Source organism: Apus apus, chromosome 7 (assembly GCF_020740795.1).
Source record: "Apus apus isolate bApuApu2 chromosome 7, bApuApu2.pri.cur, whole genome shotgun sequence".
Taxonomy (NCBI): domain Eukaryota; kingdom Metazoa; phylum Chordata; class Aves; order Apodiformes; family Apodidae; genus Apus; species Apus apus.
This window is the reverse complement of record NC_067288.1, coordinates 15479597-15504328: the sequence shown is the minus strand read 5'-3', so window position 1 is coordinate 15504328 and position 24732 is coordinate 15479597. Positions and strand designations below refer to the sequence as shown.

Here is a 24732-nt window from a genome sequence, read left to right as displayed (position 1 = left end):
CGTGACAGCGGCGGCGGGGCGGGGCCGGAGCCGAGAAGCGCCGGTTGGAGCCGGTGCCTCGCGCTGCCCTGCCGGCTCCTCGCGGACGGAGCGCGCGGGCGGCTCGTCGTTAGGCGGCGTGCGGGCTGGCCGGGCCGGGCCGGGCAGAGGCGCGGGCAGGTAGGTAGGTGGGTGGGTAAGCAAGCAAGCAGGTAAGCAAGCGAGGGCCGGTGACAGGTGCCCGCTGCGCCGGCATGGGAGGGACGGGCGGGAGGAAGGGGGGGCAGGAGGGAGCGGGGCTTTCCCGAGGGCAGCGCCAGGCTGGCGCTCACCGCCACCGGGAGGCCGCCTGCGCTTTTCCCGCCTCTCTGAGGGGCCGGGGGTGCCCCCGCCACCCGCGAGCGCTGAGCTGCCGGCCCGCGGGGAGCCCCGCGCTGCCCGCCCCCCCACCGGGCGGCCCGGTGAGCCTGCGCGGCGGCCGCCCCTTCTGCCGCCGGCGCTCTGCAGCGGGGCCGCTCACCTGCCTGCTTCCCCGCAGGCCGGCCGGGGCGGGGGAAGGGCGAGGGCAGCGGGACCGGGCGCGGGGCGCCGGAGCGAGTCTGTGCCTGTCCCGGGGCCTGGCGGCCGCCCCGCTCCCGTGCGGGTGGGGCTGTGAAGAAAACCGTTTTCTGATTTGCGTAACAGATATTGACTCGTGTCCTCAAGTGACCCGGGGCGCTACAGGTCGCCTGGGGCTTCCTTCCTCTCCCTCGGGCCGCGCGGCGCGGGCACGGCCGCCCTGCGGCCCCAGGTGTGGCTGCGGCACCTGCCCTCCCGCGAGGGAATGGCGGGCGGGTGCCGAGTCCCGACCTCTCGCAGAGAGGAGACAAACTCGGGGCTGAGGCCTGACAGTACTGTGTGAGTGAAATAAGAAGTGTCCCCTTAGTGTTGTTCTCTTCCTTCCCTCTGTCTTGCCAATGCATTTCTCATCCCCAGCAAAACAGCGATCTCGTAGCAGGGTTTCTTGCATGGTGGCTTTTACTTGCATCCTAGCCGGGTTGTTTTAGTGATGTGAGGCTTACTTTGTACTGGTCTGTGGTGACATTGAGGCAGATTCCTGGCTTCAATTAAGAATTTGCCTGTGGTGAATACTGCAATTAACCACTTCTGTAGAAATAATTAAAAAGATTTCTCTAAAGCTTAATTTTATATGAAGATTGTAATTAATTATACTGATCAGCTAGACTGTGTTTGAGTTGACACTTAGTGTGGCCATTTGAAACCTTACCTTTAAGGTAGTGCTAGAATAAGCTACGAGCTATGTGGTCACTTGCAGTTTCAACTGTTTAAGCTACGTGTTCTGCTGACTACCAGCTTTCCTTGTCTGTTTGCCAAAGTGATAAGGTTAAGGCATTGATTATTTCCTGGTGTCTCAGAATTCTTCCTTGTGTACCTTCCTACCAGAGAGGGCAACAGATCAGGGTTTATTGATCGATCTTGTCTGAGGTCTTAAACTTTCAAGGGGGGTGGGAGGGAAGCCTGCAAGGTTTAAATTTTGAAATCTTAAAGTATATGACTCATAAAATTTATTGTGTATTGTCTAAGTACATTGCATGCATTTTCTTTACTCCCTGTAATTTAGCTGACTGTGTAGGGAATAGAAGACTTATCTGAAGTCGTGTTTTTCTTCAGTATCTGTGTTGCTGAGCAGGGCAAGGGACATGAAAGCAGAAAGGAGAATTATGGTAGTACAGAACCAGTAGGTAGGATAGGGTGCAAATTTTCTTAAGGGCTTTTGCCCAGTGTTTAAACCATCCTGTTGCAGCTAGATAACAAAATGTTTATCACAGTTTTACATTAGCATATGTTTTTACATTCCGCTGAATTTTACGTTAGCACAGTATAACTTGAGTTTCAGCTTCAGCAGGATTTGTGTAACTTCTAGAAATTTGCAGTAGTAAAATGCTTGTTCCCCTTCACTCTTGGGAGAAGAGCTGCTTGTCTGACTTACTTCCTTTTCCGGGAAAATGGGATTCTTGTGGGGAGAAAAGAAAATTGCCTTTTGTTTCTTGCAAGATACCAATGCAGCTGCACTTTGAAGTTGATGAAAGCATGTTGAGTAAATTTTAGAGAGGGAGCAACAACGTTAAAGAAACATCCATCAGTATTTCAGCACTGTAAATTGAACTATGTCCCTGGCAAAGAAGTATTTTTATAATGGATTTCTGGAGAGGGGTGTGAAGGGGGAAATCTTGTGTTGCTTTAACTACCACTGTGGCTGCTCTCTCAACGTGCTAGAGGTAGTGAAAGAGGCTCTGGCACTAGTAAAACTACTTCAGCTTACAATACCTGCTGCTAAAACCATAAAGCTTTACTCAGCTAGCATTAGAAATGGATATTTTATGTGACTAAGGGGATAAGGTGTGGTTTATACTGGTCTCTGCATTGCCTATCTCAGTGTTTCACACTGCTGTCTGTATTCTGGGCACTAACCCGTGGGCTGTATTTATCATTTCTGTAGGCATCTTTGTAACAGCTGTTCAGCTGTTGTCTTGCAAATAGCATTGTTCTGCCAGTTGCTCTTGCATGTACTTTTTTTAAAGATCTGTTAGAATTCTCTGCTGTGGTTATGAAGCTACTTGGTTCAGATACCATGGGTGGCCACATAGAAGTGTGAGGAATGTGAAGTGGAATTAATATTCTGATATTTAAATATGCTGTAATTTTAATGTTTAAGTGATACAGATTATGTGTTGGTTTTGCAATGTGTATCATTCATTTGCTAATAATTAACTGATGAAAAATGTGCTTTATTCTTAACTGGTGCCAAGGTATTGCTTGCCTTGAGTCCTGTATGAACCAAATTCAGAGCTGCAGGTTACAGACTTCTATCTCTGCTTTCTGGTAGTGGTAAATGTAGCCAGGAGGCTGTGGCCTGCATTTTATTAACCCTACCACTACCATGAGGACAGTCAGCCTCATTCATGTCAGAAAATTTATTATGAGTAATTTGGTCCTAATAAATTAATAACTAAACTGATTTTTTTTTTTTTTGTATGAACTATCTTGTGTATACATTCCAATTAGAGTTCTACCAGACTTGGTAGGCAGGCTTCAGTTTACTGCAGTTATGCTTGGGCTTGGTGATTCTTTTCCCCAGGAGTTGTTAGTGTGCTGTGAACTAGTTCTGGATCTAATTTCTAGCTAGTTGAACTCAAGTTGTAATTCAGTATGTAACAGAAGTTTCATAATAACTTAAATAATTGACAAAACTATTCTTAAACTTACTGATATGAGAAGACTATACTTTCTAGCTGTGGAGTACATTGGAAAAAAGGCAGATGTTGCACCTCTCAAGAAAGCTGTTGCCAATACACTTTGGGGTGCAGTGCTTGCACACCCTTTTCTGATGTACAGCAGAGAATTCTAGGTTCTTTCAATAACCAGAAAGGAATTTAGTTGGTAGTGAGAAACAGAGGGGATTGAAAATGCTACTAGGGGATCCAGGGACACCAATAAAGAACATGGTAGTAATACAATCTGATTTTGTTGGTGCTGATTGTTAGTAGGCTTAAACACTATTTGTTTGTTAGGGAGATGCTAGTTTGAGTGGTGTTTTTGGTTTAATATGGAAACAAAGTTTCTGTTTTGTGGCATAGCAGCTACAAAACTATGGTGGTGTGGTTTACTTGCGTGTAATGAAAGTGACATTGATTTTTAAAGCTCTCACTTAAAACCCCAGGAAATGTAACCCTGATTTCCCAGATGTTACTGCCTTAGTTTTCTGGGGAAAGTACTGGTATTTTATGAGTAGTTCAGGTTGTCAGGTATTTATTCAGATATTTTCTTGTACCTGAACTTCATCTGCGTGCAAATGTAAAGGTCTACTGAGCTATAATTTAAGAACTGCAACTTTAGACTCTAATGCTAAGGTATTTATCCTTTGAACTATTTTTTTCCATCTGAATGAAAGCAAAATCTTGATTTGTTGTGTAATCCAAAATATTCAAAGGGAGGGCATTTGAAATATTTTAACTAAAAACTGTTTCTAGGCTGTGCTTAAATTGCTAACAGGATAAACTATCAATTCCAGCCCATTCCAGTGGAAGTGTGAAAATTATTACTTTGCCAGTGCTTTTGCAGTAAAGGAGAACTGTTTTTATAAGCATTTATTTTATTAATTAAACATTCATGTTTAATACTAGCTTTGCAAAGACACTGGCTCAAAGTCAGGAAAGCACCAAAACATCGCTTAATTGAAGGGAGACAGGATATGTCTATACTCAAGTGCTTTACTGAACCGGAGTTGTTGAAAGTAGTGTCTGTTTTGCTTCAAACTTTTGTTCAGTTTCTTACAAAAATGGGGCTGGAGCTTTTTTACTTCAAAGTTCTTAATTGATTCAGGTGGTGATAAAACCTTCACTCTTGTTTTTGAAGTTATTAAACTTGGCTTCATACCAAAAAGTGTTTTTCTTGTAGTACTGCTATCTGAAAAAAAGTGCCAGTTGTTTGGTCTCTGCAGACAGCCTACTCAAAAAGGGGATTTTGCACAGTAGAACATTCTCCATTGCACAGCATACTTGGGCTTGATGGAATTATAAAGCATGAGCATAAGTGCTATGCTAACTTTGTGTTTGCTTAGGAAACAAAGTGTGATTACTGTAGGTTGACTATAGCATTCAAGTCTAATCACTTGTACAGGTTCTGAAACTTAGCATTGTTCTAGGAGGTGCTTCTGATAAGTGTAACACTGCTCTTAGATCATGACTGCATCAGTGTGTGCCCTTCCCAGAAACTCAAGAGTTGTGCTTAGACACTGGTATGTAAATCATCCACACACTGTTACACAGTATGTGCAATATGGAATTTGTCCTTCAGTCCTTTCACTTTAATAAAAAATAAGATATAGCTGGGTGCTCTGTCCAATTCATAAATACATAATATAGAGTAATACAAACAGGAAGGTACTTAAGAGATGAACGTGATTGTGCAGACAGCATTGCTCCCTGCTAGAGCATTAGTAAAACCTTTTCCATTTCAGGTGAGTTTGTATTTGACTGCAGAGTCTCATAAGCTTTTTGGGCTTTGTAATAAGATGGGTTTCGGAAGATTATGCATACACAGAGTGCCTGTGTTTGAATCAGATGTCATTGGAAGCTTGTCCGTTCTCATTATTTTGTATGTTTAGACTGAACATCAAGTCAAGTGTTTGAAATTGTCAAGCTGGCTTTCAAGAGTAATTGTCTTTCCTACTAAACAAGATGAAAAGCTGCTCCTTCTGAGAAGAAATATGAGCCACTGCTGAAAATCTGAATTGGCTTTCCGGTGTCAGAACTAATAGTATGAAATCAGATGTGTTTCTGTGTTGCTGTTCTGATAATTATGTTTTCCTAGATGCAGTTACATTCTTCTCTGTGATCTGTGGAAGCAGCTTTCCCTTCTGGAAAGTTCTTCATAAAACTTGTGTAGCTTCAGAAAAACTTTAAACCAAAACATTGTTTTATGACTTAAATCTTGTACGTATATTTCTGCATGGTAATAATAATCTTGCACAGATAGAATGTAATTGGTATATATTTTTTATTCATTACCTTGCTTGATGTTTCTGTTTGTTATCACTATCTGTTATCCTGGTAGGACACCGTTTGGCCTTGACAGTCTATAAATACCAAAAAGGGTTCCTTTTTAGGCCATATGTTGATATTTTAACTTATATGAACAGTTCTGTAGTACGCTTTTAGAAACATCAAAACTATTCCAGCTATAATAAGAAGTATAAATACAGATTTGTATTTTTGAAATTAGGCAAAGGTGATATCTGTCCGGCCACTCCTAGCAGAAATAATAGCATGTGTACTTCTAGCACTCAGGAAATGTAGTACAATCCAGAATAGCCTGATTACCTAGTAAGAAGTGTTATTACTGTATAACATTTCTCATAGAAATTCTTTTTGAAAAATGGGAGAAACCTTGCCATGATTTTACAGTTGAGGAATTTGAAGCAGAGAAAAAAAAACAACAAGAAAACTTGCATAGAGCTATTCAGCTGTCAAGGTAAACATCCCTATTAACTGGGTTGGGTATGGTTATTATATTGGAAAGTATTGTTTGAGCTAGGAAAATAATGTAGAATGGAGGTTTTGAATATCAAAAACATTGGATTTAGCACTCTGCTCTCTGCAAAACTAGCAGGACTCCTATGGTATGAAGAATGTTGCCCCCTTCCATCTTTATCTAAATGCAGTGCTGTTTAATTCCTTATAAGGACCTTCATCTAGAGATATAAAATCAGAATATGAAGGTGCTTTACACAATATATCAGTATGTATGGTATTACATTACCATATAATTATGTTGATAGCCTAGTTATAGCAACAAAATGTCTGGTGGACTACAAAATTGGCCCAAATGCTTACCTAACTGAGTAGGATTTGTAGTCCACTCTGTGTTCTGCTGTGACAGCAGACCTAGTGGTACTTGCAAAATTTAGAGCCAGTGGAGTTGTGTGGATGTACTCCAAGGTGGTTCCTTCTGAGAATATTTTCTTATTTCAGGCTTGTTTTCTGTAAGGTTACAGGAGTTGTCTTAGTTATTTCAAGGGTCTCTGGCCATTTATGACTATAAATTCCACTGAAAATGGAAGAGCATATATGAGCATTTTTCTTATGTTGAAAATCATAACTGTTTTACACTGCTGGCATGCTTGTACTTTTAGTGCTCTTGAAGACTGAAGATAATAAACTAAACTATAACTAATCTCCTAGTATAGAAACCTTGTAGTATTTAAATTGTGAATATTCTCCTGTGTTATCTTCCTTAGCTTTGCTTTCTGATTTCCTGAGTATGGCAGCACAATGAGTGGACATTGTGAGTATCTGTCTGGCTTCTGGAAACTAAAGGGATAAAAATTAATTTTCTATTGTAGTAGTTATCTTGGTATGCAGAATTAAATAGATACAACTGAAGATTTTTTTAGAGTGCTGGAGGGATACTGCTGATAACATTGTCTTACGGTTAAGTATTCATATTTCTCAGTATGCAAAAGACCCACTATTGTGGTTACAAGAATAAGATGATGTAAGTGAGCTTGAAAATCTAATTTAGTGCAGTTAGAAGGTGTCCGACTCTGTGTTAGCTGTATTTGTACTGGCATGAAGGACTTAATGTACTGTTGTGTAAGATGGCTTCTGGGAGATTGATGAAAGATACTGCATGACACAGATATCTGTCCCAGTCTAGACCTTTTGAGATTCCTTTTGGTGTAAACTTCCATGCTTAGGAGAGAATGGGTGAAGAACCAAGGAGACTTTTCATACTTAATGCCCAAACTTGCTCTAAGGTTTCTTTGGAACTTGCAAGTAAGGACTGTTTGTAGTATTGGAGTACTATTTATGTCTTCAGTGTTGCTGTACTGATTTTAAAACCTCATTGGGGGGTGGGGGAACAATGAAGGAGGCCTGTTCTTTTAGTTATCATTTGAGAGTGTCATCTGTGCTGCTTCCCTCATATCTTCTATGCCATGTTTGGGCTGGAATATTTGACAGCATGGCGTGCGTGCAGTCATCTCTGGAGAAAGTTCTCTTCCCACACTGATTTGAATAAGCATTAGTTAGCACAGATGGATTCTGTACTTCCATCCTCAGAAGGCAGGTGCATTTCCCTTGCTGTTCTAAATCCTCCTCTTCACCCTCAATATAAGGTCATTCCTATATTTCTTACACTAGAAAGCCCATTTCCTTTAGTCACCATTCCATTTAGTCACAGGTGCCCCTGTTTGTTAGAAGTATTTTCTTGGGTATTAGTGGAAAACAGCCTTTTCTGCTCTTAAGGCTGCGTCATTGATGGCACATTCCTTGTACAAAGGATTAGTCAAGGTGGGGGTTTCCCTTTCTTCTTTTGGTTGCTTCCAACAAATTACTAGAAAATTAGAGCAAAGACACCTGTTGTATGAGCATTTGAATGTTTTTTACATGTTCCTATTGCTGCAGTGCCTCAAAGTGTTAAATCTTATTTTTATCTAGTCTGCCTTTTCTTTTCAGCATGGCCTGTGACCTGTTTCATTTTCTGTGAATAGCTTGTTATTTTTGTGAAATTACCAGGTTTGTCTTATCTGGTATAGTACAGAGTTACTCTGAAGTTATTTTCTGTAACCTGGATTACATCTCTTACACTTGTTTAGAAATTAATTTACTTTATCAAAGAAATGCACCTACTTGGTCTGGCAACCTCAGTTTTAATTTTTGCTTGAGTGCCATATTATTTGAAAGGAAAAAAAACTAATGGATTTTTAACTGGACTTGTTTGTTTCTTTAAATATAGGTGAAGTTTGTGATTGTATGTTTGGGTCTGTGATAGCATGAGCCTCTCTGAGGTGATGTTGATGATTTGGGTATGTTGCTGTGGGTAATGTAGTTTAGTATCTTGGTGCTCTCTCAATCCTATTTCACAAATGCACTCATGTTTCATAAAAGGTAGATTTGTCTTTGAAAAGATAACTGATACATGCTTTGAATGTGCTTGACTTCAAATTTATTTGAAAAAAGTGTATTGTACTCTTTGGATGCTGGTTCTGCTTATGTACCTGCATCCCCTTTTTGAGGCTAAACATGAACTGACTTTTATTGCATTAAATGTTGTACTCCATTATGGACTGTCTAATGCCAAGTTTAAAAATACTATTATTTGGGGTCTTAGAAGTGTATAGATACTTCAGAAGTAGTAGGAACACATGCCCGTCTCCTATTTTTTATTCAATACTGAAGTTTTTGTTTACTTGAAAGTGTTTCATTGCCAAAAACGTAGGAAAAGAGGCTGACAAAAGATAGTGCTTAACTTTAAATACTAACTTCTGTGTTGAAAAATAATAAAATGTGATCAGATTGTGTGGTGCCATATAACAGATGTTTGGGACTTGTTCCTTGTTTCAGTTTTCTTGGGGCCTCAGTTTTTAACTCAGAATTTCAGAAGTTACCTTCTAGGAGACAATCTATATAGTTTGTGTTTTGTGCCAAGAGGTGCTGGTCCATTACTATCTCAGTAAGAAAGGTACTTAGATGCTGTACAGTATCATTTTAAATGCTTTTGCTTGGATTTGACACTAAGGAAAGAATAGTATAGCTCTTGCATCACTTTGGAAGCTACAATCACAAGTTGAGCAGCATCAAAGCAGCCTTCAATCTTTGTGCAGCAAGCAAACTGTGCAAACCCTGGCTGTAGTTACCTTATTTTGATCATTTGAGCTAGTACAGAGTTTTCTTACAAAAAAGTAATTCTGTGAATAATTTCTACTGAGAATCAGGAAGGATGTTCATGGGAGAACTTGCTGCATTTTCTTGATAAAGACAAGGACATGCAGGTGGTGTAATAGCTGGTACCAAGTAGGAGCTGCCTCCAGACTCCTCCATTATGAGCTAGCTAAAACTATCTTTTGGTCAAGAGATGTGCACAGTACAGGCCTGGGCTTGTTAACTAGCCAGAGTTGATTACCAACACCTTACATGGTGTTCCATAGAACTGCTACAGTTTGTTAAGCTCTCTTTAATTAAAGTGTGGATTTTTTTCCAGATATTTTTTACACATTTATGCGTTTAACTATGTTTCTTTAGAGACTACTGAGCAGACTTGTGATAGCAGGGCTATTTTTTAGTGGTTAATACCAATGAGGAGTTGTGGCAATCTCTTTTTTCTATTTATAATTAAATTTTTAAAGGGGGAATGTGAAATTTACACAGCTGTTTGAAGAAATGTAAAAAACAGCACTATACTACTAATCTGTGTGGTTACAGTCCTTCATCTGTCATACTTCTATCATCATCTGATACAACCTTAATTTATATTTTTTTACCAAATGCATCCCTGAGTTTGAGAATATTACTGGGACACTAAAGCTGTACAAACTATTGTTTACAAGGAATGTTCAGATTTGATTCAGAGTCTGGATTCTTCCTCATTTGGTAGGGATCTTAAAAAACACCATGACCATGAATGAAATTATATTTGCCCAGAATGCAGACAATTTGCTTTCAAAGAGATCAGTCACATGAATGCAATTATGTGCAAAACAAAGCTGGTCTACATTTTGGTTTGTTAGTTTTTACCATTGGATTGCTTGCTTGTTTAAGTTTGAAACATGCTTGTTCAGAAACCTAGATTTGTATGTACTTATCGGTTTTTCTTATTTTTGTTTTGCAGTGTTTTTTTGCAGAAGCTGCTTGTTGTGCCTACTGTCTGTTTGGTCTTAACTGTGGTTTAAACTGAGTATCTTTCTCACTAGTACTGGCCTTTCTAGGTGTGTAGGTTGTGACCTGTTTTAGCTGGAACACACAGTCCTTAACACCTTGAACTTAACTTGATGAGAAGGCTGGGGAAAGTGCTTTTGCCAGTCAAAGTATGTTTGTCTGAGTAGGAGCTTCTATTTAAAATTGCTTTCCAGGTTAGTCAACTATTAAATAAATAGAACATTTAATCTACCTTTGAAAAATGTATTTTATAATACAATTTCATTAGAGAGTCTAACCCTCAAAATAAGTTGGCTTGGTTTATCCCTCACATTAACCATTGAGAATTAGGTTCAAGTAACTTCATGCACTTGGGAAGACCTCACTGGTGTGATTATTTATATGTCCTAAAGGAATGTAATTTTAACTACCTGTGCAACCATAATGTTTGAAGATCATCCATCTTCTTAGTGAGTGTTTGACCAGTGACATATTTTACTACCAAAGATTAATTATTTACTGGCCTTCCTTGAATATAAAGGAGATTTAATACTTCTGATGGCATTTAATGAGAAGTGAACTTAATATGGCTCAAGGAAGACAATGGTCTCTTCTGGAGGGCTGCAGGCATAGGTTGGAAATGCGTAATCTAATCCTGCACAGTCAGATTTCAAGAATAAGTCTTCTGTTTGTAAAGCAAATATAATTGGAGTAAAGCTTATTTTCAATTTAGATTAGATAAAGTATTTCTCTTGCGCTAAGTGTACCAGAGAAAGGAAGTAATATAATAAAGACAGATATTCTGAGTTTAGGTGCAGCTGCCTTTAAGATGTTTGTTTTTTACCTCCTCTAGGGCCTTTTGTGTTGAACCTGGTTAAGTTCAAGCTTTTGGGTAGTTGAGAGAAGTATCTAAAATACACTTGCCATGTTGTACTCTATTTTTTTGATCTTGCTGAAGGTATGGTAGTGGTAGAGCTGAGTAGTAATTGCTTAATTTTGTAAGACTTTTTGCCAGCTTATGTGCTGAGCAGTTGACTCTGAAGCAGTAGCAGACTAACCCCTGTAACATAAAAATGTAGGTGTAGGCTAGTTTACTAAATTTTAAACTAAAAACATGTTTAGAGATATTTTTCCCCCAGAAATTGTGCTACATAATCTTATGTTAAACAGCCTTCTCCTGAGAGAAGGGACTGCTTCATAAACAGCATAACAATTTAATATTACTGTTCCACATCTTCTGTTGAGCAGTACTGACTTGAGAGCAGGAGTGTTTGAGAAAGGCAAGGCCTCTGGTTTAGTCCAGACACAGATGGTTCAGATTGCCTGTAGTTGTAATTATGGTCTTTGATCGTTTGAAAGGTCAATATGGAAAATTTGTAACGATGTTAATGTAGGCTTAAACATCCTGTGTTTGAGGAATATTCTCGTAATTGTAGAGTGTGGGAGTTTGGATTTATTTTAGATACAAAAAGGTAATAACTTGTACATGTTTAAGTATCACCTGTGACCTTCTTCCAAAGGACGTGGAAAGAATTTTCTCTAATCTTGTTTCCATGTTGTTCTGTGTTCAGAGTAATATGGGTCCAAAAATACAATCCCCATTGTAAAGCTCCTACAACTGAATTGGCATCTGTGCACAAGTAGTCAAAGTACAGATTCTGAAAGGCTGTGTACCAACTGTAGTCCTTGAATTGAGTGCTCCAGTACTTGTTGGTAGGAGGCTTAAAAAAGGAAGAGGTAGTCGCCTGAATGCATCTGCTAAGAGTATGTATTACTGTACCATCCTTTACAAAGTCAAACCTGCCCCAGAACTCTTGCAGTACCTGGCTTTTTATTGTTTAGAGAACATTTGAAAAAGGAGATATAGTAGCATGCCAATAGACGTTTTAGCCAGGGAAGATGTGGTTTGTGTGATTAGGGGTGGAGAGAGGGTTGGGGTTAGTTAGTTTGTTACTTTTTTCTTGGGAAATATTAATAAGGGTTGATTTGCAAGTGGAGGTTTAGGCTGTGCATGAGAGATCATAAGCAGGTACCAGGAATCCCATAGGAGAGTCTCAAAACTGCCTATTAAGTAAAAATTGTTGCATATTTAGTTTACTATTTAACTTAATTTTGCATCTATGACTTTGGAAGAAAAAGTGATACATTTAAAGTAGCTACAAGCTAAGTTGGTACTATAGTTCAGAAACTGCTTTTCATATAAATTTGATAAAAAGGACAAATGTATTTAGTATGTCAGCATCTCCTTATCTCAGTTGAGAAGCACATGGTGCTATTGGAATAACAGTATGAGTCTTTAGAAATTTGCTTCAAACTTGATGTCCGTTTCTCTGAGACGGAGGGAGGGAAAAAGCAAGTTGTGCTTTAATTAAAAATCTAGTGTGTCAGAAACACCAGTTGAATACTAATGCAATCAACAAAACCAGTGTAGCCTTAAAAATAGAACAAAGCTTCACATCAGTTATTGACTTTTTGTAGCCCATTATCCTTTGGAGAGGACAAACAAGGCGCTTTTCTTGCTGCAGAGCTGTTCCCAACTAAATGTGCCTAGAATTATGTAAGCAGTGACCAAGTGACAGAGTCATGCAATGTTAAGTAACCTTTTGGCAGCAGGGGAGGGTGAGGGGAGATGTCTGATGCTTATAAATTATATTTTATTTGTATTCTAGATATGTTTCTATTGATCAGATTAAGTCTTGAAGTAACTAAAAATTGCCTAGCTATTAGTGATCTTTTATTACTTTATTTTTCTGGCCTGCATCCCAGTACTGGTCTGGAGTAACTCTCCTGAAGTCATCACTTAGCCTGGGGCTAAACTTCTGTCTCTCATTTTCTAAGAAAGTTTGCCAATTGCATTAGGCCACTTTGAAAAGCTTTTATGGCTTTGATATGTCTTGAAAGCTGCTAGAGATGAGATTTATTCCATTTGAGTAGTCACTCTTGGCATACAGATAGGATTTGAAAGATAGATAACTGTCTTTAGAAAAAATATCATTAATAATTCACATGTCTATATTACACTTGTATATACTGTGTATTTCTCTGGTAGGAAGCTTTATTTCATATACATAGAATTGTAGTGAATATGCATGTGGAAGCTTTCAAAAAGTAGTCATTAACAAGACCAGAGCTCAAGTATTTAAATACTTACTGGTGTGACACTTGCTTTCCACTAAAAAGCATTCTAAAACCACAGCAAAAATACAGCCTTTTTTTCTGGGATATGTGATAGGGACTAAAAACTTTCCAGTTCAAGGCAAGGAATTGAAAAAGCATTTTATAGGAGGAGAACTTAGAAAATAACATGTTCTTTATATAGAAGTGCAAAGTACATAGGTCCATTATTAAATTGTGTTACTTGTAACTCTTAACTTTCTCTGATAAGCATTTAGTTACATAAAACATCAGTATCTGCCCAAGTCCATGATGAGGTTTACATTTTTGTCAGGAAAAGAATTGCTTCCATCCTCATACTAATTAGACCTTTCATACTATTTTAAACTCTCAGCCAGTTCAGTGATCATTTTGAGTTTTCAGATGTTTTACTTTGTACATATATGCTATTTATACCTTTTGCTTTTTATTGAATCATTCAACATTTATGTCTTAGTGTTTACAGCTTTAACAGGGGCCCAAAGTCTTTCATTTTTGTGACAAAAGTTCAAGTGAGAAGTGGTGACTGGACTTATTTTTTCATTTCCGATCTAGAATTACTTTTGATTTTTCTGTCCATATGCAAATCAAGCATGTTTGGCTTGAGTTGAGGCATGATCCAGATATTCTTTGCAGAATGAAAGCCTTAGTTTGGATGGGTTTATTACCCTTTTGTGTTTTTACATCTACAAATTTATATTAAAACCCCAAAGAATTCTACAAAAATAACCCATATTAAATGTATTTACAGATTGTTTTTTTTTTGCAAGTTGAGCTGGAGTGATTGAGGAAATTGCTATTTCTTAGCTATGGTTAGAGCATCTCAGCTGCAGGACTAGTAACTTCACGTAAATGCAAAAACTGTTGAGCTTAAATGTCTTTTAGTGCATAGAAAGGGGACAATTACAAAGGACTTTACTTTAGAAAAAGCAACTTTCGGATGGTGATGAAATAAATAATTTGATCGGAGTGGCTTCTTTAATTCTAACTAGATCTTGAGATCTAGTTAGATCTAGATCTTTTACTGATTAAATGTTGAATCATTAAAACTTCTGTGGAAGGAGTAATGAGCTGTTCTAATACTCCGTTATTGGAGTCCAGATATTTCGTGATCTGATGACAATTTATTTTCTCTCCAGGAGTGTATTGTAACCATCCTGTCCTCCTTCAGCTGCTTTCCCTTGAGTGGGCCTGGTAAGTTTCTATGCTCTATTAAAAGTAGCCTTGTCAATGCAAGAAGGGTTAACTTATTTTCAGCCATTCTTCTGCCTTCAGAATGGAATGTGGAGTAAGAATAAGGTTCTGCTTTAGTTCAGCTGTTGTTTGTCTTGTTCTAAGAGCTTGTCAGCTCTTATTAGAATTGAAATGTCCAGTGTAAATATATTTTTAATATGAGCCAGAAGTGTGCACAGGTAGCCAAGAAGGCCAGTAGCATTCTGGCTTGTTTCAGAAATAGTGTGGCCAGCAGGACTAGAGCAGTGATTGTTCCTCCATACTTGGCACTGGTGAGACTGCACCTTGAATCCTGTGTTTAGCTTTGGGCCCCTCACTGCAAGAAGGACATCAAGTGCTGGAGCATGTCCAGTGAAGAGCAGCAAAGGTGGTGAAAAGTCTGGAGCACAAGTCTTACAAGAAGCATCTGAGGGAACTGGGTTTGTTTGGCCTGGAGAAAAGGAGGCTGAGGGGAAACCTTACTGCTCTCTACAGCTACCTGAAAGGAAGTTGTGGTGGGGTGGGTGCTGGTCTCTTCTCCTAAGTAGCAAGCAATAGAACAAGAAGACATGGTCTCAAGTTGTGTCAGGAGAGGTTTAGATTGGGTATTGGGAAAAAATTTCTTCACCAAAGGGGTTGTTAAGCATTGGAATAAGCTTTCCGGGTCAGTGGTGGAGTCACCATCTCTGGAGGTATTTAAGACATGTAGGTGTGCTTAGGGACACGTTTTAGTAGTAGAGTTGGCACTGCTAGGTTAACTTGATGATCTTAAGGGTCTTTTCCAACCTAAATTATTCTGATTCTGGAAGAATACAGAACATTCCCATTGTTTTGTATTTGTACTGTTTAACAAACTTTACAGTAAGTTTTCTTCAAAGCTGGTAGTGTCTGTGGTATTGCTATTGACACTGGATAATTTATTAATTTGTTTCAGGATAAAATATGGACTTCTGTTTTTAAGAAACTTACCTTTCTGTTAAACTTTGGTGTATCAAAATTATGACTTGAATTCTAGTTCTTGAAGTCTTGCATATTGCATATTCTATTTTCATATAGTTATTTGGAAAAAGAAATATTACTTCCCAATTGAAATAGGGCTGCCTGTAGGCAGTTTCCTGGTTTTTGTGTTGATGAGACTGTGCAAAACTTGGACTTCACTTTATATATGATCCTGTCTGAGTATGTTCTGTTCAGTCTCATGTAGCTATAGTGATGCAGAGCTTCAGGGAATCTGATGTCTGCAATAAGGCAACAATTCTAATGAAAGCTGAAATATTTACTCTTCATTTAGATGAAGCCATTAAAAATAAAGTATATTCAATGTTTTCTTTGTCCAGAATGAAGACAAATGTGAAGATGGCATGTCCAAGGAATTTTAAAAGGTGTAGACCTCCTGACTGAGCACTGCTGTGTATTTTATTCTCTTTAATTAGAAAAGTAAGTATGAATCAAACTTATGCTGCTGGGGGATAAGTGTACCATTTTTATATATGACAATAACAAGTTGTGTTAGCCTCATTTTGTTTCTGTCGGTATGCCCCATTCTTTTGATGGGAGCAGATGGGGAACTATATGCAAAACTGCTCTTTTGAGAATTAGGGTATTCTTTAATTGGATAGAATTATTTAAGCGAGTAGAAAACTAAATTCTGGGAGCCATGATGTTAAATACATTGATTTTTAAATTATTCGTAAATGAGAAATTACTTTTGCTAGGTAAGTTTAGGACAGTGGTGAAGGACTGATAGTAATATATCAGACACTGCTTTAGCTTGTACCTGCTTGTTGCTTCTACTTGAACAGTGCTCAAATGTTTGGTCAAAATATGCTTTTTCCTAATCTCTGATGCTAGTTTCACTCTTAATAAAAATTTTTGCATTGAAAGTAACTTTTCTTAAAATAAATAATGGCTAAGGTTAGGAGCCAGGAGTTCTTGGATCCTTTTGCTATGCTCTGGGTGCTAGGCCAAATGTTACACATTTAAATCTGTGAAAACAACACTTGAAGCTTATTACTTAATGGTGAGATAAGTTGTTTTTAACAATTCTGTAAGGATGTCTTGTCTTTTTTTCCCTCTACCAGCTGCTGTTCTCTCACAAGTGAACGTCATGATCACGCTAACAGAACTCAAATTCTTAGCAGATGCCCAGTCATCCTACCACATACTAAAACCATGGTGGGATGTCTTCTGGTATTACCTCACCATGATAATGCTGCTAGTTGCTGTGCTCGCTGGAGCTCTCCAGCTTACTCAAACCAGAGTATTGTGTTGTCTTCCTTGCAAGCTAGAATTTGACAATCATTGTGCCGTGCCTTGGGATTTAGTTAAAGCCAGCTTTAACATGTCGGCGAGCTCTACAGCGCAGATAATCATCCCACTTAAAATCCAGAACGATCTCCATCGGCAGCAGTACTCCTATATTGATGCAGTATGTTACGAGCGAGAGCTTCACTGGTTTGCCAAATTTTTTCCATACCTAGTGCTTCTGCATACCTTTATTTTTGCAGCTTGCAGTAATTTCTGGCTTTACTATCCTAGTACGAGTTCCAGGCTTGAGCACTTTGTAGCCATTCTTCAGAAGTGTTTTGATTCTCCATGGACAACACGTGCCCTCTCAGAAACAGTTGCTGAGCAGTCTGTGAGGAAGTTGCCAATAGCCAAATCAAAAACAGTGATTCCATCACCTGGGAGTTCAGTAGATATTGGGGCAAGCAGACAGTCCCTGCCATATTCGCAACCTGGCTTGGAAACAACTGGAAGAGAAAATTCCTCAAGTGTTCTTGACAAAAAAGAGGGGGAACAAGCTAAAGCTATATTTGAGAAAGTGAAGAAATTTAGAGTACACGTTGAAGAGAAGGATGTCATATATACAGTGTATATGAAACAGATTATAGTGAAAGTAATTGTATTTGTAATAATAATAATTTATGTCCCCTACTATTTATCATTTATTACACTTGAAATTGATTGTGTAGTTAATGTTCAAGCCTTTACAGGCTACAAAAGGTACCAGTGTGTTTACTCGCTAGCAGAAATTTTTAAAGTTTTGGCTTCATTTTATGTTGTTTTAGTGATCTTCTATGGCTTAACTTGTACTTACAGTCTGTGGTGGATGTTAAGAAGTTCACTTAAGCAATATTCTTTTGAGAAGTTGCGAGAGAAGAGTAATTACAGCGATATACCTGATGTAAAGAATGACTTTGCATTTATTCTGCACTTGGCAGATCAGTATGATCCTCTTTATTCCCAACGATTCTCAATATTCCTGTCAGATTTGAGTGAAAACAAACTGAAACAGATAAATCTTAACAATGAGTGGTCAGTGGAAAAACTGAAAAATAAACTAGCAAGAAATTCCCAAGACAAGATTGAACTTCACCTTTTTATGTTAAATGGTCTTCCAGACAGTGTCTTTGAGCTGACAGAAATAGAAGTCCTAAGTCTGGAGCTTATTCCTGAAGCCAAACTTCCTTCAGCTGTGACCCAGCTAGTCAATCTGAAAGAACTCAATGTCTATTATTCCTCCCTAACTATGGATTATCCAGCAGTCAGCTTCTTAGAAGAAAATCTGAAAACATTGCGCCTGAAATCTAGCGAGATGGGAAGAATTCCATTTTGGGTCTTTCATCTAAAAAACCTGCAAGAATTGTGCTTAACGGGATATTTCATGCTAGATCATCACAGCTCCATATACAACGAAAGCTTTCAGGGGCTAAAAAATCTGAGATCAATTCACTTAAAAAACAACCTTTCCCGTATACCTCAAGTAGTTACAGATCTTCTGCCTTCTTTACAACACTTGTCTATCAACAATGAGGGAAATAAACTGATAGTGCTAAATAACCTGAAGAAGCTGGTAAACCTGAGAACTTTGGAATTAATCTGCTGTGATTTAGAGCGCATTCCTCATTCTATTTTTACCCTAAACAATTTGCATGAAATTGACTTAAAAGAAAATAATCTCAGAACAGTGGAAGAGATAATTAGTTTTCAACATCTCAAGAACCTTTCTTGCTTAAAATTGTGGCACAACAGTATTTCATATGTCCCAGTGCAGATTGGTGCATTATCAAACCTGGAACAATTGTATCTAAATTATAATAATATTAAAAATGTTCCGTTGCAGCTATTTCTTTGTAAAAAATTACAGTATTTGGATCTTGGTTATAATAAGCTAACCTCCATCCCTGAAGAAATTGGCTATCTGACCAATCTGCAGTACTTGGCTTTGACAAAAAACCATGTAAGTAGAACGTTGAATTATTACTTTAAAAAAAAAAAAAAATCAATATTTGATTTAACCTACCATTTCTTCTGGAACAGCCTCTGATTCAAAAGGCTTTTGTGATTAAAGTAAATGATTGAAGTAAACCCAGTAAAGCTGAAAAAAGGGGTGGTGCTTGTTTAATTACTAAAAATTGGGTGTCATCAAAGCTTGTGTAATACTGAGTAAGTGCTGTCCTGGTCTGTAGGAGCTTAAGGGCTCTGATCCAGAAGTAGCATAGGTTAGGATGGCTGCAGAAATGTAGTCTCCCTTTCTCTGCACCTGTCTATCCTATGTAGTATTTTAATGGAAGTGAGCAGTTAAATTTTTACCTTAAAATGTCATACTGAAAGCTGTAGTGAATCAACAGCTAGTTGATTTGGAACAGCTCAGCTGTCTGATTGGGAAGAGGGAAATAATTGTAGCCAGTAGCCACATCAGTGTGGGGTCCAGGGTTGTGACTTAAGACTTTTTGGAGGTTTATAATTGGCTCATTGGTGAGGTTGGGCTTGGATGTTATATGTCAGTAGTGTGCACCTGGAATAATAAGTTACTACTGTACTGCACAGGTACTACTTGTACAGGTTTCACAACAAAGGAGGTGTAATGTCTCTCCACAAACTGTTGTTTGTTAAGTGATACTTAGGAGACAGTAGCCTGTTTATCTCCTGTCACCTGCACACATTTGTGTGCACTTCTGTGCATGCACGTGTGTATATGCACCCCCTGCCATGCTTATGTCTGGACTTCTGCCCCTGGCCAAGCATCTTCATAACAAAACAGGTATATAGAAACATGGAAGTGTTCTCAAGCACTTCATCACATAATGATAGAAGCATTACAATCTTCCCTTTCCTTACTCTTTGTAAACTAAGAGGCTTTTTTATCCTAAAATAAAACCAGGAAATGTCTCAACATGCAGTTGCATGTTGGCTAACAACTTCTATTTTTGCTCTTTTCTTTTTCTAGATTGAAATGCTGCCTGATGGATTATTTCAGTGCAAAAAGCTGCAATTTCTGCTTCTGGGAAATAACAGTCTGATGGATCTGTCCCCTTGTGTGGGTCAGCTACAGAACCTTGTTCAATTAGAGCTCATTGGAAACTATTTTGAATCACTTCCTGCTGAACTGGAAGAATGTCAGTTCTTAAAGCGGAATAGTCTGATTGTAGAAGAAAGATTGTTAAAAACACTTCCACCTCGTGTAAGAGAGCGTTTGCAGACAAGCTCAGATAAGTGCTAAGCTTAAAATCAAACTTTGCATCATTGCATCCTACAAGTCTTTTGCTCAGTATCTCTCTAAAGATCTGTATAGGTGAAGAGAAGTAAAGGAGAGATAACAGTTTACAAATCAGTCTTAAATGCATTGGACTGAGTTGATTGTATTGGAAAAGGAAAAATTTAGAATTAAACAAAAAAACAGCCTTTAACAGGTAATCATATGTTTGAAAAATCTGAAATATGAATTGTTGATTGGGTTTTACTGGTGGAAATAGATAAATGCTTATGAAATTGAAATGGATGAGTTGATTGCCTGGCTATAGTGAGAGTGTATATACTTTTTTTCTTTGGGAATTTTTTCTGTTGATAGTGATAATTTTAAACAGTTTCATCTCCTGCCATATGAAGTCTAAGAACTGACTGGAATTAGTTTCTAAATATGAACTCTTCACTAACTTAGAATATTTTAAATTAGGAGTTTAAACTATTTGAACAGTTCAATTGCATGGGGTTTACTAAAAGTAATTTTTCAATATACCTTAATTTTTAAAGCATTTGACAAGTACTGAGCATTAATTCTATAATTGTGGAAGATGCCACTTGAATCTTGCTATTAAAACCAGTTGAACAATAATACCTGAAACCAGTTTCAGTATTTTGTCTTTAAAATAGTAAATACAAAATGCATTGTTGCCTAGAAATTGGGAGGAATTGGAAGAATCTGGAGTAACTGTTGTGTTCATGTACTAGACAACAAATCTTACAGTACTGATCTTCATAAGTACTGATGGCAAACAGAACATGATAAAGTTGTGAAGTTGTCTTATGTATGTTGTAATCATCCCGAATGTTAGTGTAGTGTGTGTTGCTGTTTAATATTTTTATAACTTTTCCTTCTGACTGCCTCAGTGCTTCTTCTCCACACCCAGTTACTGTATTTTGGCTGGGAAAAGGATGAAGAAGGTTCATATTAGGTAGGGATAAAAAGACAAAACAACCAAATAATCACACAGATGATAAGCACTTGGGAGGGATAAACAAGAAGCATTATAAACTTTGCCTCTTCCAGGGATGTAATAATTTCATAAATTTTAGTGGTGGAATGAGCTCTTATGCCATCCTTAATACTTGCAAAACTGGATGGAAATAAAATGGTTCCTGACTTCATTCTGCTGTGGTGCGCTGTTTTATTGTATTAAAATCTTAACTCTCATTCATGTTTTTAGTGAACATGATAAACATTAGAAGTTATCCCCCTAGAAAAAAGGAAAGAGCATGCTTTCCAAAAACGTATTTGAAAACTTTAATATTATACAAAATTTTCAAAACCAATCTCAATTCTGGGTTAAATAGATGAAGTAAACTGTGCTCCTAATCACTTTGTGTTCATCAAGTGTGTTAACTATGCATTGTAGTTTTTAATAACAAATCATCACAGTTTTACTACTAGACTTTAGTTATGTCTTGCTCCCATTCCAGTGACCCTTCTGTGGAGAACAAGGTTTATTTATAATGAAAATTCCAAAACCAACTCTGATCAACATAGAAGCAGATGTCTCAACAGTAGCAGTGCAAAAGGTGTGTGTTCATTCACTGTAATGATGGCATTCCAAAGACCTTTGTAGTTAGAGCACTTTTCTTCTCAGGGAACCAAAATGTGGTAAAACTATTACTTTTTATGTAATTCTAGAAATGTTTAGTGTAAACTGAGTGGTTGTGTTTATGTGCAAACCAGTGCTGCTGTAACAGTCTTTCATAGTGTCGGTATACAGCTCTTCCGAACTCTTAAATGATTTTGAGTTGTATAATAGTTTCCTAGGGATTGACATGGTTCATAGAGTTAGTTGTGGTAGATGTGGTTAAACCAGGGTACATTGATTTGCACCCTGTGGCAAGAATGTTGTTAATAATTGCAGTAGGTCTGTGAAGACTTTATAACTTAACATTGAGGAAGACTTCATGCCAGAATTTTACATGCAAGACTTGCAGTCTAGTAATTTCTAACAGATTAAGGAAGCATTTTCTTTAAATTGTTTTTTCTAAATTGGTAAGCTGTATTGAAAAACCTAAATAAGCAAGTAACTGACTTGGAAAATAACTTCAGCTTTTTAGCAGTGCATCTGTCCTTTTCCATAATCAACAAAACTGATGGAGGTGAGCAGTGATCTCAAATGTGCATTTTATGCTAGTCCTGTTAGAGCAAAATAACAGAAATCACTTGGAGAAAGGTACTTAATTTCAAAACTGTATAACTCTAAAGGATCTGAGGAAGCACTAAAAAATACATAAGAATATAAATACTGTCTTATAGTTTAAATGGGTTACATTTTTTGCAGGCTTCAATATTTTTTCCACTCTGCACCCTCTCAAGGATTGTATTTTTTTCACTGTGTTTTACTGTTTTTAAAACACCCAGACAAAAAACAAAGTTTGAAGGCTCAAATCACTAGCCTTGCTTTCAAACCACAGTGTGCCTTTATCTGTTTTGTACCATGAAACTCAATCCTAGTACTTACAATTAAGGGTGGAGACAAATAACTCCGCATTTCTTTAATTCACTTCAGCCATGACCTTAACATTCAATATTTCTTCAAAATGAAGGGATTTTCAGGGAATCAATATAGGAATACACTGTTGTAAGCTTTGTACAATAAGTATTGTTGGTATTTAGTCTTTGTATTAAACAATCACTTCCAATCAAAAAAGGCTTTTTTAACTTGTTTGTGTTGTATTGTGCTTAAGAACCTTGTATTGTGACCTGCCGTATCATGACCATTTTTTTGAAAAATTAAATTTTTTTTGCATTACAATTCTACGAACTGTTCTTTATTTTCCGTATGAGGTGTTGCATTTAATGCGAAGTTCAAAAGTCTGCTTCCAGTTCTCTGTACCTATGTGCTAGTAGGTGTATCTTCCACAGGAAAGTGTGAAGATAATGAACAGCGTGGGAAATGAACACTATGCTCCATATCAAAGCAGCTCTTGGGCTCTGGGCTAGGAGAGAAGCTCTTGTGTTAATTAAAACTAAGCTTCCATCTTAATCATTACAGAACCTTTCCATGTCTCCCACTTAAATTTTAGTGAGCTGGGTAGATACTGAATGCATCCAGGAATTGCACTGGGAGAAGCAAGAAGGCAATTATTATCCTCCCAGCTTGGCACACTCAGCTGTCATGCAGCTAAACTGCCAAAAATAATGCTGCTTGTGGTAAATCATCAATGTGTTTCAAGTGTTACATACTGTGTTAGCTTAAAGATGTCATTTGTCTTGGAGTGTGAGGTGATACCTGAGGACTTTTTGTGGGAACCTGGGTTTGACTCTGTTTTGAGGATCAGGAGAAAAAAAAACAAAAACAAAAACCACAAACATGCAACTAATGTTACATGTTCAAGTGCTAGCTTCCTATATTTCAAAATAAAAACCTTTCTAGAAAGCTTTATAGAACTGCAGCCCTTTCTTCTTGGAGATGAAGCAACTAAAAAAGCAAACCAAACCCCAAACAAAAAAAAAAAAACAACAAACGGGTGGTTTGCCTGTTTCCAGGTGGGCAGTGTTAGTAAAATATTGCAGATGCCTCTTATAACTGTTGTTTCATGCTTCTACAGATCCCTGTATTTTGTTTTCATGGGAACTTATGGTAGTTATAATTTTATTTAAAAAAAACCAAACCAGTAGATTTATAGGATGCTAGACTGGTATGTAGACTTTCCATCTTCAAGAATGTCCTGAGGTTCATTCTGTAATCACTTCTAGTAAGTGACTCTTTCTCATTTTCCTTTCCACCCCAATAAATTATGGGATTGTAGAAAACAAAATGGGAGCAACTGACAAATTCTACTAGCAAATACCTGTCTGAAAATCCTGAAGGCAGGAGCCAGTGCATGTCATGGTATGGGTTGTTTATATCAAGGATATAAACTGTGGGTATTTCTGGATATCAGTAATTGATTAAGCTCTCCTGCTTTTTTTTTGCCTTGTTGGGTGGGTGAGTCCCTCAAATGTGCAAGTACAAGTAATGCATTTCCAAGAGAGAATGCAGAGACTATGCAGTTTACTTATTACTAGGATGGAGTTGACAACTAATGTAGGCTGTGGCAGTAGAGGAGAATTTGTATTTCATTGTTAGGAAGAAGCAAGCAGTGATACTACAATGCTATACACTTGTAGGATGCAGCAATGTCTCAGGAATTTCTGTGTCTGGAGAAGTCACCATCTGGAATTATGTGAAGAGTTTATCCCAGTCCTCTATTGCTAGGACACATAGGTGAAGGGGGGCAGTAGCAACACACTCTGGGGCTGGACCGGCTTCTGAGAGGGCTTAGGCATTAACTCAGTCTTGTGTGTTTAGTAAATGAACCATTATATCTTGGTGCTTCCTTATTTTCCTCCATTTATGCAAAGATCTGCTCTCTTTTTCTGCAACCTTTAATGGATTATGAGTGTGTTCTCTGCTTGGCCAGAGCTGGCTAAAAGACTTTCAGGTGGTATGGATATGCAAGCCATATGTATTTAAATCTTGGAGAGGTGGAGATGAGAGAATGAAAATTGGTCTACCAGCATAAAGAGGAGAAAGGAATAATTACTCAAAGTAACAGGGGAGATGTCTGTGAGTTAATTATTACTACTTAGCCCAGCAAGGGTATTGAGAAGCTATTTGGAAGTGTTACTTGCTAGCAGGCAGTTAAAACAGTATAGTGCTTAATACAG

General features: G+C 38.0%; 1 protein-coding gene across 1 annotated transcript; it reads left to right on the top strand.

Moving 5' to 3' along the window:
- The first annotated feature begins 58 nt into the window (after positions 1-58).
- On the top strand, positions 59-21191 carry LRRC8B (leucine rich repeat containing 8 VRAC subunit B). Its single transcript, XM_051625389.1, has 5 exons — positions 59-159; positions 14468-14522; positions 15878-15977; positions 16622-18783; positions 19774-21191. Exons 4-5 carry the CDS (start codon positions 16648-16650, stop codon positions 20044-20046), a joined length of 2409 nt encoding a protein of 802 aa, XP_051481349.1. The 5' UTR covers positions 59-159; positions 14468-14522; positions 15878-15977; positions 16622-16647; the 3' UTR covers positions 20047-21191.
- The last annotated feature ends 3541 nt before the right edge of the window (positions 21192-24732 follow it).